The 18,239-nt window shown below is 36.9% G+C and overlaps 1 protein-coding gene across 2 annotated transcripts in view; it reads right to left on the bottom strand.

Moving 5' to 3' along the window:
* Positions 1-652: 652 nt before the first annotated feature.
* The window catches only part of uhrf1 (ubiquitin-like with PHD and ring finger domains 1), a 55,927-nt gene continuing 38,340 nt past the window's right edge, over positions 653-18,239 (bottom strand). For both annotated transcript variants that reach the window (XM_082139023.1, XM_082139022.1), the window contains exons 2-17: positions 17,072-17,234; positions 15,867-16,127; positions 14,771-14,919; positions 13,186-13,401; positions 11,621-11,736; positions 11,238-11,424; positions 10,276-10,399; positions 10,091-10,198; positions 8,920-9,024; positions 8,728-8,834; positions 7,769-7,931; positions 6,948-7,085; positions 5,009-5,126; positions 4,770-4,921; positions 4,581-4,679; positions 653-3,242 (exon numbers count right to left, since the gene is read on the bottom strand). In XM_082139023.1, the coding sequence (XP_081995149.1) occupies positions 3,093-3,242; positions 4,581-4,679; positions 4,770-4,921; positions 5,009-5,126; positions 6,948-7,085; positions 7,769-7,931; positions 8,728-8,834; positions 8,920-9,024; positions 10,091-10,198; positions 10,276-10,399; positions 11,238-11,424; positions 11,621-11,736; positions 13,186-13,401; positions 14,771-14,919; positions 15,867-16,127; positions 17,072-17,224 (2,346 nt within the window). In that variant the 5' untranslated portion in view covers positions 17,225-17,234 and the 3' untranslated portion in view covers positions 653-3,092. The remainder of the gene's footprint in view (positions 3,243-4,580; positions 4,680-4,769; positions 4,922-5,008; positions 5,127-6,947; positions 7,086-7,768; positions 7,932-8,727; positions 8,835-8,919; positions 9,025-10,090; positions 10,199-10,275; positions 10,400-11,237; positions 11,425-11,620; positions 11,737-13,185; positions 13,402-14,770; positions 14,920-15,866; positions 16,128-17,071; positions 17,235-18,239) is intronic.

Here is an 18,239-nt window from a genome sequence, read left to right on the forward strand (position 1 = left end):
CGCATCGCGTAGTCGCCCATTGGCTCGCGTGTTTGATTGATGGCTCAACTGGCCTATCGCCTTGTGTTTGTGCATTCTACTAACACGGAAAACACGTACCTCACGAAATAACAAGTGTCTTCCGGTATGACATATCTGATCATACGCTTACGTTTGATGTCTGTAGAAATATCCTATACATATACACCGTTTATATACCACGTTCTTCCTATTTCAAGCAGGTTTTGAGCACAATACATAACAAATAGAAGAAAAACTCGATGAAAACGATCGGAAATATGTTCAAACAGAGCATTTAGACACAAATATATACACACAAATAACAGATTATGTTAAGCTCTTCGGGTGTACAGTAGTACACATGAAAGTGCTATATAAATGCCTCATTCGTTCATTCATTATAACAGCTTGTTTCACAAAAAAATGCCTTTAGGATTACAAGACATATTGGTTTCAGGTTCTTTGCTATGACTTAACTTGTGCTCTTGGTTATTCAATTCAAGTAGGTAAAAAAAAAAAAAAAAAAAAAGAGTTTTAGATCAAAGAGGTGCGCAATTAAACTCGCATTTCACCTTTAATGATGTATTGAGTGTCTTAATTGCTGGCAAAACATTGAGTTAATGACTATACAAACTTCTATGAGTGACTGGAATGCATTAAACACACAACAGCGTTTTATTAGGAAAAGAAGAGCTCTCTTACACACAGTGGGTTTATATAAAAGATCAATACAGTTTATTGAAAAATAAAGCACTCATCCCAGTGCACAAAAAATCTATGCACCCAACCACTACATAAAATGGCTAAATACAAGTGCTAAAAATATACAATTTTCAAATTTTTTAGAATATACAGCTCCAGTCTACGCAAATATTAGAAATAGTTGAGGTATAACTAAGAAAAAACAAAAAAAAGTAATTATCTGCAGCCTCAGGCATTTATTTACCAAATGCTATAATAACTCTTACAACAAGCAAAGAACATCAATAAGGCGAAAAAGACGATACACTTAAATACTTCCTGAATGAGAAACTGTCAGGGTTTGTGCGGAAAACAGTTCACGGATTAACCTCGAAAACCTTCGAAAAGTCAAGGTAGACTAGGAGCGCTTAAAACCGGATCCGGCTGAAAACTGCGGAGCGGTGTTACGCGCATGACCACTGTTTGCATAACGGTAGAAGTTCGTAAAAAAAAAAACAAAGAAAAAAAAACACACACTTCATTTGTAAAGCACATACAGCAGTTAAACAGCTAAGCAAATAAATGAAACGGAAAAAAATGAGGGATAGTAACTATTAATTTCAGAGCGTATTTTAGTCGCTTACCAAAATGGACGAGAAAGAGCTCAATTTTTACGTAAATATTAGGTTAAAATGAATACATTTTTAGAATAAATTTAGTTAGTGACCAATAATGTCAGTACGATTGAAATAGTTTTTTAATAAAAGTTGAAAAAAAGAAGAAAAAAAAACGTTTTTGTGCGCTAGTAAAGCTAGAGCAACTTAAATTTACGGATCTTAATAGCAGTCATACAAAGGGTTGTTACAACACGATGGTTTTAACGGGATTCTAGAGCCGTTCAAATCGTTACTGCTTGAGAAAAATGATTAACGAACATCGTATTGGTATTTGTGCGCTAGTAAAGCTACGGCAACTTGGACTTAACAGCATTCGTACGAAGGCTTTTTAACGTCTCAAATGACAAAATATCACAGGCCAAAAAGTTAGTTGATTTAAGTGTATTTAACGCTAACAATGGTACAATAAAAACAAACACGCTGATATTGCGGGATCGTTTTAAAGGGATTCTAGAACCAGCACTTTTCGTACAAATCCTCTCTACTGTGTGTGAAATTAATTAACGAACATCGTATTTGTTTTTTGTGCGCTAGTAAAGCTATGGCAAGTTCAACGCTGCTTTCATTTAAAAAAATTGTTACAGCTTGCGAAAAATTATTAACGAACATCGTATTGGTATTTGTGCGCTAGTAAAGCTACGGCAACTTAGACTTCACGGTCTTCATAGCATTCGTACGAAGGCTTGTTAACGTCTCAAATTACGAAATATTGCAGGCAGTTAATTCGTTCATTTAAATGTGTTTAACGCTAACGATGGTACAGTAAAAACAAACACACTGATCTCGCGGGATAATTTTACAGGGATTCTACAACCAGTGTTTTCGTACAAATCATCGTTACTGCTTGCGGAAAAAGACTAACGAACATTTAATTTTTTTTTGTGTGCTAATAAAGCTCTGGCAACTTAAACTTAGCATTCATAAGAAAGCTTGTTAACATCACAAGTGACAAAATATTGAAGGCAAAAAAAAAGTTAAGAGATTAGCGTAGCAAACATCACAACAATGCATTGCTAATTTAATAAAAACGTTAGTGCTAATGATGGCACAGTAAAAACATGAAACGCACTGATCTCGATGGGATTGTTTTAAAGGGATTCTAGAACCAGCGCTTTCGTACAAATCATCGTTACTGCTTGCGAAATTAATTAGCCAACATCGTTTTTGTGCGCTAGTAAAGCTACAGCAATTTAAACTCACAGATCTTTATAGCATTCATGCAAAATCTTGTGACGAAACACCGCTGGCAAAAAAAGATTTTAGATTAACATCGCAAACGTCACAATGCATAGCTAGTTTATTAATTTATTTAGGGCTAACAATGGTGCATTAAAAACGTCAAACGCACTTGACGGGCTCGTTTTTAACAAGTTACAATGGCTGGTGCTTTTGATACAAATCATTGTGATGAAAAAATACAGTGAAAAAGTGTTTAAGGAACATGGTAATTGTGCATAGCTACAGTTCATTGTGCTGGTTTAGGGTACAGGAAGCATCTATAGCTAAAACACAACTACATCGCTAGAATCACATTTCCTCGTAAATACGAAGCTCGCGATTCCGAAGGAATACACTTGTAAGGGTGCGAAGTTTAGTGGATAGACAAGAGGCAGATCACAAAACAGGGCCAAATCAAGTAGGCGGAGGTGTTTCGATCAATCCTACAACCTGATGCATTTGTTAAATATATTAAAAAAACAACGAAATCCATTTTTCGTTCGTGGAATTGTCGCGTCAACACCGGCCGCTGCTGTATCCGGGGAAGAGCTGAGTGAGGATGGCTTGGAGAGGTTTGTTCACCGTCATCTGGTAGTTTTTGCCCAGATCGTGTCGGCAAGCCGGACAGGTGTAGACCTCGGCTTTGAAAGATCTCTGAAGGCACTCCTGTGAAGAAGAAAGTCGTGTTAGTAAAAATAAATAAATATATATAAGCATGACATAGGCTTTGAGTTTCACATGCTGCCATTAACCCTAAAAGTTGACAGCTAATTGAATATGCTGCCAACAAAAAAAAAAGAGCCCATGATAGAAGTAAATCAAGCTAATTTGTTTATTATTTTATCTTAATAATAATAATAAAAAATGTAATTGGGCTCATACAGTACAGGCCAAAAGTTTGGACACATTACTATTTTTGAAAGAAGTTTCTTCTGCTCATCAAGCCATCAAATGTAATTTTGTGATATATTATTACAATTTAAAATAATTGGTTTTCAAATTATTATACTTTAAATTATCATTTATTTCTGTGATGCAAAGCTGAATTTTCAGGATCATTACTCCAGTCTTCAGTGTCACATGTGACATCCAGTCTATCACATGATCCTTTAGAAATCATTCTAATATGATGTATTATGAGTGTTGGACACAGTTCTGCTGCCTAATATATTTGATGAATAAAAGGTTTAAAAGAACTGCATTTATTCAAAATAAAAAATATTTTCTAATAATATAAATCTTCTTTACTATCACTTTTTATCAATTTAACACATCCTTGCTGAATAAAAGTATTGATTTATTTCAAAAAAAGAAAGAAAAATGACTGACCCCACATGACTGACCAGTAGTGTATATTGTTGTTACAAAAGATTTCTATTTTTAAAACATTTGCTTTTTTATTTTCTTTTTTTATTACTTTTTTTTATTCATCAAAGTATCCTAAAAAAATATCACAGGTTATGAAAAAATATTAGGCAGCAGAACTGTTTCCAACTTTGATAATGAATCATCATATTAGAATGATTTCTAAAGGATCATGTGATAGACTGGAGTAATGATCCTGAAAATTCAGCTTTGCATCACAGAAATAAATGATAATTTAAAGTATAATAAATTGAAAACCAATTATTTTAAATTGTAATAATATATCACAATATGAAAAAAAAATTCTGTATTTTTGATCAAATAAATGCAGGCTTGATGAGCAGAAGAAACTTCTTTCAAAAACATTAAAAATAGTAATGTGTCCAAACTTTTGGCCTGTACTGTATATCGCATGAGTGTGAGCCCAATTAAAAAATGTAATTAAGATAAAATAAACAAATTAGCTTATTTATATAGATATATATAGATATACAGATAGATATAAAAAATATAAAAAACAAAAAAATACATGAAATTAAAAGAATAATTAAAAGTTTGAATTATCAGGCCCATCTGCTAAATTAAAGTGACACTCCGTGACTTGACATTGAGCGCTCGTCTGTGGCTGTGGTCTCTCACCCGGCAGACGTTGTGTTGGCATTCTGTGGTGATGGGCTGATAGACGACCTCTTGGCAGCAGATGCACAGGAAAACTTCCTCCACTTTATTCAGGAAGCGCTACAGTGCGATATGAAGACATTAAACTCACAATAATCCTCCCAGTAGCTTAAATGACAGGTTACGCATGGCTAAATAATGAATACGTACCGGTCCGAGGCTTAGAGACTGCATGGCTTCATCCCAAAACTTCTTGTTCAGCTCATCCTCCTTGATCAAGGCCTTCTGCTCTTTGCTCAGTTTGTACGCCTCCACCTTCATCTTCTTAGGCGTGCCTTTGGCCGGAGAGCTCTTCTCGTCCACTACGATCGGGGAAACGAGGATGTTACGGATGTAAACAGAAAGATCTTTAGGCCTGGTGAGTGTCACACTGGGAAGTTTTCACCTACCGGTCTGGGATTTCCGCTTTCTCTTGCCCTTGGTGGGCGTTTCTTCAACTTCCTCTTCCATTTTGTTCTCTTTCTCCTTTTCTTTCGCAGCCACAGCTTCCAGATAACCCTCAGGATACTGCAGGCCAAGAGAACCAGGGTTAAAGGGATAGTTCACCAAAAGATTTAAATTAGCTCATGATTTACTCGCCCTCAAGCCATCATAGGTGTTAGAGATGCGCGGTTGGCGGTTACAGCCACAGACTTCGCGGATCGGGCGGATGACTTCCGGCAGACGGCTGTACGGAAGTCGACTTGCGCCAAAAGAGTAACACTTGAACTTGACGCACAACATAATGAGGAACGCGGTTGCCCTGCCCTGTTTGTTTGAACCGTGAGAGGCATCAAAGCTCACGCTACTCCTCATACAGCGTCAAGTGTTACTCTTTTGGCGCAAGTCAACTTGCGTACGCCCGTCTGCCGGAAGATAGTTATTTTAGTCTATAAAGTTTTAAATATGGATATTTTTCTTACAAAAACGCATCGCTTCACTTCAGAAGGCCTTTATTAACCCCCCCGGAGCCTGTGGAGAACTTTATGACGGACAGACGCACTTTTATGACGGACAGACGCACTTTTATGACGCACTTTTATGACGGACAGACGCACTTTTATGACGGACAGACGCACTTTTATGATGGAGAGATGCACTTTTATGACGGACAGATGCACTTTTATGATGGAGAGATGCACTTTTATGACGGACAGACGCACTTTTATGACGGACAGACGCACTTTTATGACGGACAGACGCACTTTTATGATGGATAGATGCACTTTTATGATAGATAGATGCACTTTTATGACGGACAGACGCACTTTTATGATGGACAGACGCACTTTTATGATGGACAGACGCACTTTTATGATGGATAGATGCACTTTTATGATAAATAGATGCACTTTTATGATGGACAGACGCACTTTTATGATGGACAGACGCACTTTTATGATGGATAGATGCACTTTTATGATAAATAGATGCACTTTTATGATGGACAGATGCACTTTTATGATAGACACACTTTTATCATGGATAGATGCACTTTTATGATAAATAGATGCACTTTTATGATGGACAGATGCACTTTTATGATAGACACACTTTTATCATGGATAGATGCACTTTTATCATGGATAGATGCACTGATTTGAGGGTGAGTAAATCAGACGCACTTTATGACGGACAGACGCACTTTTATGACGGACAGACGCACTTTTATGATGGACAGACGCACTTTTATGACGGACAGACGCACTTTTATGACGGACAGACGCACTTTATGACGGACAGACGCACTTTTATGACGGACAGACGCACTTTATGACGGACAGACGCACTTTTATGATGGACAGACGCACTTTTATGACGGACAGACGCACTTTTATGACGGACAGACGCACTTTTATGATGGACAGACGCACTTTTATGATGGACAGACGCACTTATGATGGATAGATGCACTTTTATGATGGACAGACGCACTTTTATGATAGATAGATGCACTTTTATGATGGACAGATGCACTTTTATGATAGATAGACGCACTTTTATGATAGATAGATGCACTTTTATGACGGACAGACGCACTTTTATGATAGATAGATGCACTTTTATGACGGACAGACGCACTTTTATGATGGACAGACGCACTTTTATGATGGACAGACGCACTTATGATGGATAGATGCACTTTTATGATGGACAGACGCACTTTTATGATAGATAGATGCACTTTTATCATGGATAGATGCACTTTTATCATGGATAGATGCACTGATTTGAGGGTGAGTAAATCATGGGCTAATTTTAATTTTTGGATGAACTATCCCTTTAATGGATGAATCTCACAGAGAGAGAAACTAACAGGCGTGTGAATGTGGCGAAACGTGACGGTACCTGCATGGTGAGCCCCAGTTTCTTAATGCGCTCTTTTCCGTCGCGGGTCCACGGCGCCGGTTCGTCATCATTTCGTTTCAGCAAGTATCTCCAAACGAGGAAGCCGGACTTGCCCTTCTCTGGCCAGTACTTCACCACCTAATTAAATATAAATACATTTACATTTATTAATTTAGCAGACGCTTTTATCCAAAGCGACTTACAAGAGAACAATAGAGGCAGTTAAACTAACAGTAGGACAACAATGTGCTATGACCCTTCTCAGTTTAATCTGACACAGTGCATGTTAATATTTTATTTATTTTTTTATAATAGAATAGAAACTGTTAGTATTACTGGATCAAGTGCAAATAACTGAATGAAGACAGACAGACAGACAGACAGACCAAAATGCACAAATAAATAAAAGCCAAGAAAGGGAAGAAGGGAAATGAATGAAATGAAGTGAGAGGAAATGAAATACAGGCCTGTGAATTAATAAAAATGAATACATTTAAATGAATAATAAAAAAATAAAATTATTGAATAAGAGGAAAAATATGAATGTATAAATATTTATATAGGAATAAATAACTAAATGAATAAAGGCCTGGGAATGAATCAATACATAAATATAAGTAAATCCTAAATAAAATAAATGCAGGATTGTGAATGAATAAATAAATATAAAAAATATATATATAAAAAAATACAGGTGAATAAAACAAATAAATAAACAGGCATGTGATTGTATGAATATAAAAAAAAAGAATAATAATAAAAAAAAGAATAAATTCAGGCCTACGAATAAATGAACTGCCCATCACTGGTAAATGGCTCACCTTGTAAATACCGTCGTATCGGTTTCCGTCTTCAGGACTGAATTTGCTGTGTTTGCGTCCCTTGGAGCTTCGCACGACTCTCACAGGTTTCCCAGCTTTCCAGTCTTTAGCCTCCGCGCCTTCCTTCTCATTCACCGCCGCGTTACAGTTCAGAGCAAGAGCCCTACAATAACAATCACATTTATATACACACAATACATAACTTCTCTGCTGATGCAATTAAGGCCAAAAAGGGAGGAGATATTGATGCGTTGTATATATCATATCAATGCAATAGTTTATTGATCCTTTTCTTTTAACAATTTAAAATTTCAGTTACTGTGAAAAAAGGAAAATATATATATAAAAAAAAAAGTTACATGAACAGCAATAAACGCCATTTTATGCGAAACCATAGACCAGTATAATAATAGGAAGCGATCACTACACAGTTTAAATGCTGAATGACTGACATCCGCAGCTGAGGGAAGCATTTACGGGAACTTCAATTTAACGACTTGTCACATTGAATTTAACGACTTGTCACACTCTCCATGTCACATTAACCCCTTAAACCCGAAGTGTAAAAATGTTTGTTTTTTTTAAGCTAAGAAACTCAGCTTCTTTTTTTTCTATTTGAAATGTTTTCTATTAAACGATACTTACCTTTTGGTGCTCTTTGCTATAGTTTTGGAGTTAGGAGTCTTTACTTTTGTGTGTGTCACTCAAAACAACAACTCTTAAGTGGTTAAACTATGGAATGGCTTTAGAACAATTATAATATAGTGCAGTAATATAGAAAAGTTGATGCTTTATAGTGTTTTAGTGCCTTTTGTGGGGCTTAACAACACAGAATAATGCACGCATAAAATCGGATTTGGATCGTCCCCGTCTGAACGATACCCGATCCAGCAAAGAATGGCGTTATAATCCCAGTCGTTACGATCGTCGTCTTGAACATGCAGTGCTGTGTTTCTGACCTGTTCATGTTGGTGAGCTTCTGATCGCAGGACTGCTCTGCCGTTCTCTTATTCCCTGAGAGGTCGCGACCCCCGGAGCCCGTATACGTGAACTCGTTACCATCGTCCTGGAATGAGGAAAACGTCACAGGTAAACGGAGGAAGGGAAGGACTACCTGAGGGATGGTTTGGGGCGAGTGTTCGCAGACATACCACGTCATCTTCGTAGCCTCCGGCGAGCACCAGAGAGTAAGCGCCGTCGTTACTTCTGCCATGAATCCCAGCGACGTGAGGCCTGTGGACGCCAGATTCACTCACCTGACCAACACAAACACAAAATCACGTTAATATTGCCAGGTATCCCTAAACTCTTAAAAACCCTTATTATCTTTTGTTTTACTTATTTGGAAATGAGACATTTGTACCAGTCGCAATGAGACATTTCAAATGATACTAAATATGTATAATACTCAGTTAATCATTCACATTAAACCATATATTCTTGGGTGAGTTTTGGTGATCTTCGCATGGGGGAGAAGGAGAGGGGGATGAGGGAAAGAGATGTAGATTAGGATGACTCGGAGGTGAGACTTTCATCTCGATAGTGCACAAGGGGGAGTTCAAATGTTAATTTCCAGAGAGGTCCTTTGTCCTCTCAGGGTCTGGTCGCTGTTCAACCAGACTGTCCGGCATTTTCTAATTTCTCAATTCTTACAGATCCATCCGCCAGGGAGTGAAGAAGTCCTTGCACACTGAGTCTGAAATTTTCGTGTTTGTCATCCTAAAAATTTATCGCGCACAGAAACCTTGCACACGGAGTACGATGCTTAATCAGTTGCGGAAAAAGAAATACATAAAACAATACAAAATGGAGTCAAGCAATGAGGATTATTTTATTGTCCATCTCTCTTCTTAAAAAGAGAAAAAAGAAGAGGAAATATTGGGTCCATCCAACAATCCTGAGATTGCGTAGAGAGGAAGGAGAGTTCGCTGTGGGAGTATCCAAAGCAATTCAAAGTTTACTTCAGGATGTCAGTGCCTATGTTTACATGCAACCAAATAATCCATTAGTAATCAGATTGACGGTTTAATCGGACTGAAAAGCCTTCGTAAAAACACCTTGAGCTCGATCCGAATTAAATTTCGATCGGATTGAAAGGGGTGCAATGACGTAGAAATAGCGTAATGACGTATGAAGAAAAGAATGTGTGCAAGGACCTTAACAGTGAAAAATAACACCACGTTTCCTATCGATCTCTCTCAAGAAGAGCATGTGCAGGGTGAAAAGCAATGGTCCTAGTACTGAGCCTTGAGGTACTCCATACTGTCCACATAAGAGGCCTTAACATTAAATAATACATATTTATCTATCAGAGATGCCCACCTGCACTCTGAACTTCCAGAGCGTTCCCACTGGAACTCCAGGAACGGGCCCGTGATGGTTGGAGGGAACGATGGTGCACTGTTTGGTGCGGCCGACACACGCCATTCCCTACAAAACAAGACACCAGGCTCATAAATACATCATCTGAACAACTCTATTTGCAAACTTGTTGGGCTGAAACGCACCTTCCCCCAGTCCCTCTGACTGGAAGAGCTCGCAGACGCCATCTTGGCCTTCTTCTTGCTTTCCTTCAGCTTCTCTCCAGCCAGAACCACCTCGCTGGCGTCGTTACGGCATTCTGGACAATACCTGCGAGAAAAAAGACATTTATAGTAAGTTGGGAAATCAAAAATCGATTACAATTCTGGAATTCTTCAATATTTGAGGTCAGGAATCAGATACTTGTTATAAATTTTAACTTTTGATTCATCTTATCGATTCCTTTGAGAGCATTTCAATATAACTTTAAACTATTCAAACGAGAGACGACTCGCGTGCTGTTTTCAGTGCTGCTGCAGGAGTGTGTATCAGTATACTGGATCCGTGCAGCTCTTAAAGTGACAGAAGCCTAATATTCCTGATGCCGTCTCTATAACAACACCAATCAAACAACAAAAGTCAAAGAGAAAATTCTTGAATGAATAACTTTGCACTTTAAATGTACATTACAAATATAGTTTGTAAATGTAATTTTATATTTGATAACAGTTTCTGTACCTGAATACCTAAAAATCTTAACACTTCATTTCAATCACATCTTTGTTCAGTTGCATCTATTTGCTGTGATTTAAAAAAGAACAAATAAATTTGCAATTACTGAGTGTTTACTTGTCTTTAATAATGCTTGAAATGTGTATTAGACTAGTTGTTTTTCTATGGTATTTTTATATTTAAACTCAAAAATTCCTTGTGTAAGTGTTCTTTAGCCTCTTGATTTTTGTTCATGATATTTATTTACAAGTAAATGTTTTGCAATAAGACTAAATGTGAATAATAGCCAAGGTTTTTTTTACCTTACTGGAATTGAAATTAGGAAACGATAAGCAGAATCGAAATCATTAAAATTCAAACAATACTCAACCCTATATATAGTGGAATCGACTATATTTTTATTCGATTTGCAGTTAGTGACGGTAAACTCATTCACCAGTCCTCGTCGGCGGGGATTTTGGTGAGCGGTGGGTTCAGGCAGTAGATGTGAAACGCCATGTCGCATTCGTCACATAGCAGCTGTTTGTCGGGGTCCTGCTTCACGCCGCACACGTGACAGTTGCACACGCGGCAGTTCTTCTTCAGGTCGTCTTTGCACACCTTGCATTCGGGTCCGTTTGACCCTGATTTTACAAAAACGAGGCACTTTAAAGCGTTAGTCCACCCAAAAATGGTGAATTATCCCATAACAAGCCCTCCTATGACTGTCCTTTATCTCATTTTTGGGTGAACTAACCCTTTAACATTTGCGCCCGTACATATTGAGACTGAATTGTATGAATATGGTAAAAATCGGTGCAGTACTAAAGCCAAACTCACTCTTGAGAGGGCTGTCGGAAGAGGCCCCTGGACCATCTGAACATCCTGGCTCTTCAATCTTGTAGATTTCAGTCACGAACATGATGCGACAGTCGTTGAGAGAATCACCGGCTTCCCTGTAGAAATTGCGGACAAACTTTGTGATCAAACCAACAAAATGGCCAGCAAGACATTTATAGTGAAATAGACATTTTATTTTTATTTTATTTGCCCATTACGACAAATTTACACCAATTCAATCATTTACTAATGTTTTTATTAGCTTTTTGAAAGCGACTTTTTGCGCGAGAATGGTTTCATGAGAAATTAACGCAAATTTGCACTGTGTAAAAAATTATTTTACAAACATTTTACAAATTTGTTCTTGTGCAAGAATGAATTTTAACAGTTTACATGAGAGATTTACACAAATTCAGTGATTTACAAATGATTTAAGATCTTAGTATAACTAATCTATATAATTGTTTATATTACTATATTGTGTTTACTATAATGAACTTTATTACACAATTAAAATACTTAAGTTTGTAAATTTAAATTTAAGAGGAACTTTGAGAGCAAACCAACAAAAAAAAAATGGCAGCAAGAAGTTTACAGTTTTGTAATGTTATTTGCTTATTAAATGCACCAATTTGCGCAAGAATGGTTTCACAAGCAATTAATGCAATTTGTTTCTGAAAACCGATAACTGTTCATAAAAAAATTTTTGCACAAGAACAAATGTGTAATATCACTGTATGCACTTTATAAGCAATTTACATAAAATCAATTTTACGAATGAATTTAGAGCCTGGAGCAACAACAAAACATTTTTTTAAATGCATTTAATTTTTTTTAAATATTACATAAACAAAATTGCATCATAACTTACTAAGTTAATTATAATGGACACCTTTTATTTTGATTTGATTTGCCCATCACGACAAATTTACACCAATTCAATCATTTACTAATGTTTTTATTTGCTTTTTGAAAGCGAACTTTGTTCACTATAGGCATTAAAATCCTGAAGATGGTAGCTAACTATTCAAATATAAAAGAAACAACTTGAACAAACCATTAAAAACATTTTTTTTTTTTAAAGACTTTAGCGGAAAACTCGTTTATATAGAAATTTAACATTTTACAAACAACTTTAGAGCCTAGTGTAACTAAAAATGTATAATTTTTTTAAATAGCCTTTAAAGCTAAAAAAACATTAAGAAAAAAAACCGTAAAAATTGCACGATAAAAAAATATTACGAAGAACTTTCATTATAAATGAATAATGATTTAAATATAAAATGTCCAGCAAGACATTTACAGTAGAACAGAGGCTTTTTTTTTGTCAATGAACGTGACAATGTGCAATAATTTTCTCATGCGCAGTCAACGCACATTTGTTATACACAAAAAGTGTTTTGACAAATTTTACACATTCATTCTTGCATTTATGAACGCTTTATGATCGATTCACAGGAATTCGACAACGTACAAACTGACCATTCGTCTGCAAGCTCTGGCCAAAAGCCTGGCTTCAGGAAGCACAAGCAAAGTTGTCTCTGAAGGCTAAAACATCACCCTACCCGAGCAGGATCTTGCCGAACACCTCGCGCTGGGTGCGCGTCTCCCTCTTCCTCTGGATCTGGGCGTCGTACCAGTAGCCGCGCTCTTTGGGCTCGTCCGGGTTGTAGTTGACCATCACGATCATGCCCTGCTCCAGCTGGTGCCACTGGTACACGGTTCGCGCTCGCGGACGAACGTCTTTCCCGCGCAGCTGCACCACGCCGTTCTCAGGGTAACTGCACAGAGCACAGGCACGCGTGATTAGCATTCAGATGGTGTGGGACGCTTAAACAGACGGCCTTTGATCAACAGTTTAAAACACAGATGAAAGGAAGGACTGAAACGTGATGTTAACAGGTGCATGAATCTGTTAGAATTGGAGGGAAAACAAATTGTAGACCATTTCTTCCTGTTTGGAAAAGACAGTCAAACTTTTCTTCATCTTACAGTTTTAGTCCCAAAGTTTCTCCTCAAAGTCAATTCAACCTTACAAACGGGCATAATTACGCTAAACACTATTTTCTAGGGCTGCACGATATAGAAGAAAAATGAGATAAGCGATTCGATTATGCTTAAAGTGTGTAAAATAAACTTAAATTATCTTTAAAATATATTTAAAATTATATAACCTACGAGTACAAGAAAACATCCCTACAGCTTCTGAAAGTGAACATCAGTGTGAACCACAGGGTTTAGGGGTTCAGGAAGGCCTTCATTAGGGTTATTTAACAACAGAAACTGAATAATCAAATGTAGAAATAAAACACTGCTTAGTTTTCACTGTATGATTGAAACATAAACTGATTCTTATTAAAGCTACAGAAGTTCTTCAGCCGAGAGCAGCGAGTGATTTTCTCTGTCTTTTGTTCATGACCAGTTATTGCAAGCCGTTACGATATGCAGATCACGATACATACATTTGTGATATTTCGATAATTTATATTTTGATAATACATAAGATATATTGTGCAGCTCTACTATTTTCTGTAAAAACATTTGACTGAAAATCATAAATAAATCCAACAATAAATCCATAAATAAATCCAACAACTGATTCGTTGGATTTATTTATGGATTTATGATTTAATGCCATACCAGCAGCAATGGCTGTATTCATGGCAATCAACCGTATTTCAATTTTTTTTTAATAATTATGATTACAATCAATTCCTTACATTGTTTACAATAATTTAACACTAGTATACCAACAGTAACAACATTTACATAGAATCTTTCAATTTAATATTTGTTAGAAATTCAAAAATTATTCCAGGAGAAAATGTCCATTAATATATTTTCTGAATAAAAATATTGTCTAAAAGTTGTTGGATTGATTTAAATTACCTGGCTTTCGAGTTTGTAACTCATGCATCATCTGAACTGTTCGTAACTCGTTCACTGTGTATCGGTTACAGATTTCTAGACTGGATTCTGATTCACAAGCTATTGATTTATAACTGAATCGGCTCATAAGTCATTCGTCGGTGGATCAGACTACACTGGTACGCATGTTAGTTTTTGCGTGCAGCCAACCAAAGGTTTCTTGCCATTATTTTGTTTTTTTTTATCAGTGTTATATTCTTTCACTCCAAAATACAGACTTACTCTTCGTATTTGACATGGTAAATAATCTCCTCTTCCCCATCAGTTCCTCCTTCTTCCTCTGAAGCCTTTGCTGTTTTCGTAACGTTGACGATCTGCGCCTCGAACCAGGCGCCCATGTTCAAGTCTCGAGCATCTACAAACTCATTTATCTGGAGAAAAAAAAAAAAAAAAAAAAAGTGTTCAAATGTTACGTTTCGAACATCCAACAGAAAGAAAGAGGCCAGCAAGACATTCAGTGGAACCGACAAGATTGTTCTGATTTGCTTGAATAGTTTCCTGAGCAAAAAGCAAAAAGTTGTTAAACAAATTATACATCTTGCGCTAAAAAAAGGGATTTTACAAACATCACGCATTAGTTCTTGCATTTCACGAACAATTTGAAAGATTTACACAATTTAAGAGACTAGTGTAACAAAACATTGAGTAAATATCTTTTAGAAATTTACATGAAACATTTTTACTGTACTTAAAATTGTTAAATAAAATGAACATTGACATTGAAAATATTGACACGATTTTTAATTTGCGTTACTTAACAAATGTGCCAGTTTGCGCAAGAATAGTTTCATGAGCAAATAAAGCAAATTCGTTATTAACAAAATATCAGCTTGAATAAAAAGTACTTTCACAAACACCACACATTAGTTCTTACACCAGAATGGATTTACGAACGCTTTACGGCCGATAACGCAACTTTGACCATTTCCAAAAGAAAAATAATAATACGTGTTCCTCATCGAACGCAACAATTTGCGCAAGAACAATTTGGTGGGGAAATTAAACATTTGTTCTGGTAAAGAAATGCGTCGTCTACAAACATCACACGTTAGTTTTGACCAAAGAATGGTTATGAACAAATTACGATTATACAAATTTTAACTTTGTTCGTTATACAATCAAAATCATTAAGTTTGAAGATAAATACTTAAAATATGTGAGAAACTTTATGAGCGAAACAACAGAAAGAAAACGGCCAACGAGACATTTATAGTAGAATCAACCATTTAAAAATTTTATTTGATTAGATTATCGGATGCAACAATTTGCGCAAGAATGGCTTTGACTTATTAGAAGCTCATTTTCCCGCCCATCTCACCTTGTAAAACCCAAAGCCCGGGTCGACGAGGTCCAGCACGTCGGTCTGGACTGAGGTTCCAGCGTTCTGGCCGTCGCTCTCGCCATGCGTGGATCCTTTATCGGACTCGCTCTGGGCCGATCCGCAGCCGGAGTCCGAGTCGGAGAGTTCGGCCTCCTTGTCCTTCGGGAGCGCCGCCGACGGGAGCGCCTGTCGTACCAGAAGCTGAACGATATCGTTCAAGCCCACGTTATAGTCGAAGAGGGTGTGGCCGTCTTCCATCTATCGTGGCCAACGAAGAAGTGGACGAGATAAATTAATGTTAAAATAACGTTATGACAGTGCAAATGTGTAAAATATGAACAATTTACACAGATTTGACATTTTACAAATGATTTCAGAGCACAGCGTAACAAAAAACTACTTCAAACTTAAAGAAATACCTCAGAAATACCTCAAACTTAAAGAAATCCTTCAAACTTAAAGAAATCTCAAACTTTAAAGGTATAGCGGAGGATCTTTCCAAATTTTAGATAAGACCCACCCTCTCCACTTTTTGAAAAGTTTGATTGATTCACCAGAATGATTGACAAATAGGAGGACCAATAGTTTAGACTACCCACCAGGAAGTAAAACATCCTCCGCAATACCTTTAAGATACTTTCTGAAGCCAACAAAGTTAGTCTTGACAAACTTTTTAATCTAGGCTAGTTGTTTTGAATATTAAAAAGTTGTATGGTAAGAACTTTATTCATTATTAAATTAAACTCATTAAGTGTGTATATAATGATTTAAACATACAAGAGACAACTTTAGCGAAGTAACCAAAAGATAGACACGTTTACTGTAGAATCAAGGCAATTTTTTAACTTTGGTTTGCTTAGCGAATGTGACAATTTGTGCAAGAGTAATCAACGCAAATTTGTTTTACTTGCGTAAAAATGTGGTTTAAGAAGTTTTACACATTCGCTCTTGTGAACGTGTTTAAGATCACACAAAATACTGGTTAATTTTTCACCATCCAATCAATTTGACAGATAAAACCAAGCCACGCCCATTTTTCGCCCAAGTTTCTCCAAGTCAATTCAACCTTACAATTGGGCCTAATTATGCTAAATAACCAATATGATTTCTCTAAAAACATTAATTGACTGAAAATGACTAAGATTTAAAGCAAATTCGTCACATTATGGAAAGTAAAACGGCTTGCGAACGGCACACGTCACCTGTTTGCCCCTGTAAAAGAGTCGTTGCCTGTCGGGTTCGACGTTGAAGAGTTCGGTGATCTTCACTCGCAGCTCGTCCACCTTGGTGAGCTTGGACAGGGAGTCGACCCGATGGGTGTCCTTGCCATCCATAGTGCGCACCTGGATCCACATGGCGGCAAACCTGGGACAAGTGACATCAGAAAGTGAGATTGTTTCCACACCTTCCTTTTTATAGTTCAGACAATGGCCCGGAGCCAGGAGCTTCAAACGAGCAGGAAAAAGGTGTTCGTTTCACAGTGACGTGAACAACACGGGCAGCTTTTTCCTCGTTCGGCTCCTCTGGCGGTTTTACAACTGCTGCTTTGAAACGGTCTACATTTCTTTAAGACTTACACTTACAAAACGGGCGTCAGCTTGGTAAAGTGATGCCATTGAAAGGTAAAATCCAAGGTTCTTTGATTTATTAGCATTCCCACACCATTTCACCAATATTTTCCGTAAGTTTTCCAATTTACAATCATCATTTTTAAAAACCAGACTACGCATATATTACAATAATAAATGATTACACTTACAATATTCATATGCAATGGTATTTCAAAGATACGCCAAAGACTACCGACGGAAAAACATGGTATCACCGTAGTAAATGGCCAAACAAACATGGTATTACCAAAACAATTGGCCAAAAAACATGGTATTACCACAGTAAATGCCAAAAAAAATGGTTTTAACATGGTAATTGTCCAAAAACATGGTAATACCATGGTACCTTTCCAGATTCAATTTAAAATGGATGGGAGAGATAATATTCCATTCTACGTGTGCAAGCTTTAATAATAGCTTTAGAAAACCTTGTTGACATCAAACCTCGCCTGTTGTTGCGGAAATGGCGGAAACGCCCCCTAACTGTCACTCAAAGGTACTGCATCGGGTCAAATAACATCTTTATTTTGTCGACTTAAAAACAAAACAGGAAGTTGGAATGATACCTGAACTTCATATACAAGTCTAGCTATATCGTTTATTTGCAAAAATCAATCCGTTTAAACGGGGATTAGATAGTGCGAATCGAGTTCATTTAAATGAAGGGTTGTGTGCTGGCCATGATGTGGGTGGTCTTGTATCAAAAACAGACCCCTAAATGTCAAATCTAAACTAAGAATTACAGAATGTGTCAAATTAT

The sequence above is a fragment of the Leuciscus leuciscus genome, assembly GCF_965113295.1.
Source record: "Leuciscus leuciscus genome assembly, chromosome: 15".
In the NCBI taxonomy this organism is placed as follows: domain Eukaryota; kingdom Metazoa; phylum Chordata; class Actinopteri; order Cypriniformes; family Leuciscidae; genus Leuciscus; species Leuciscus leuciscus.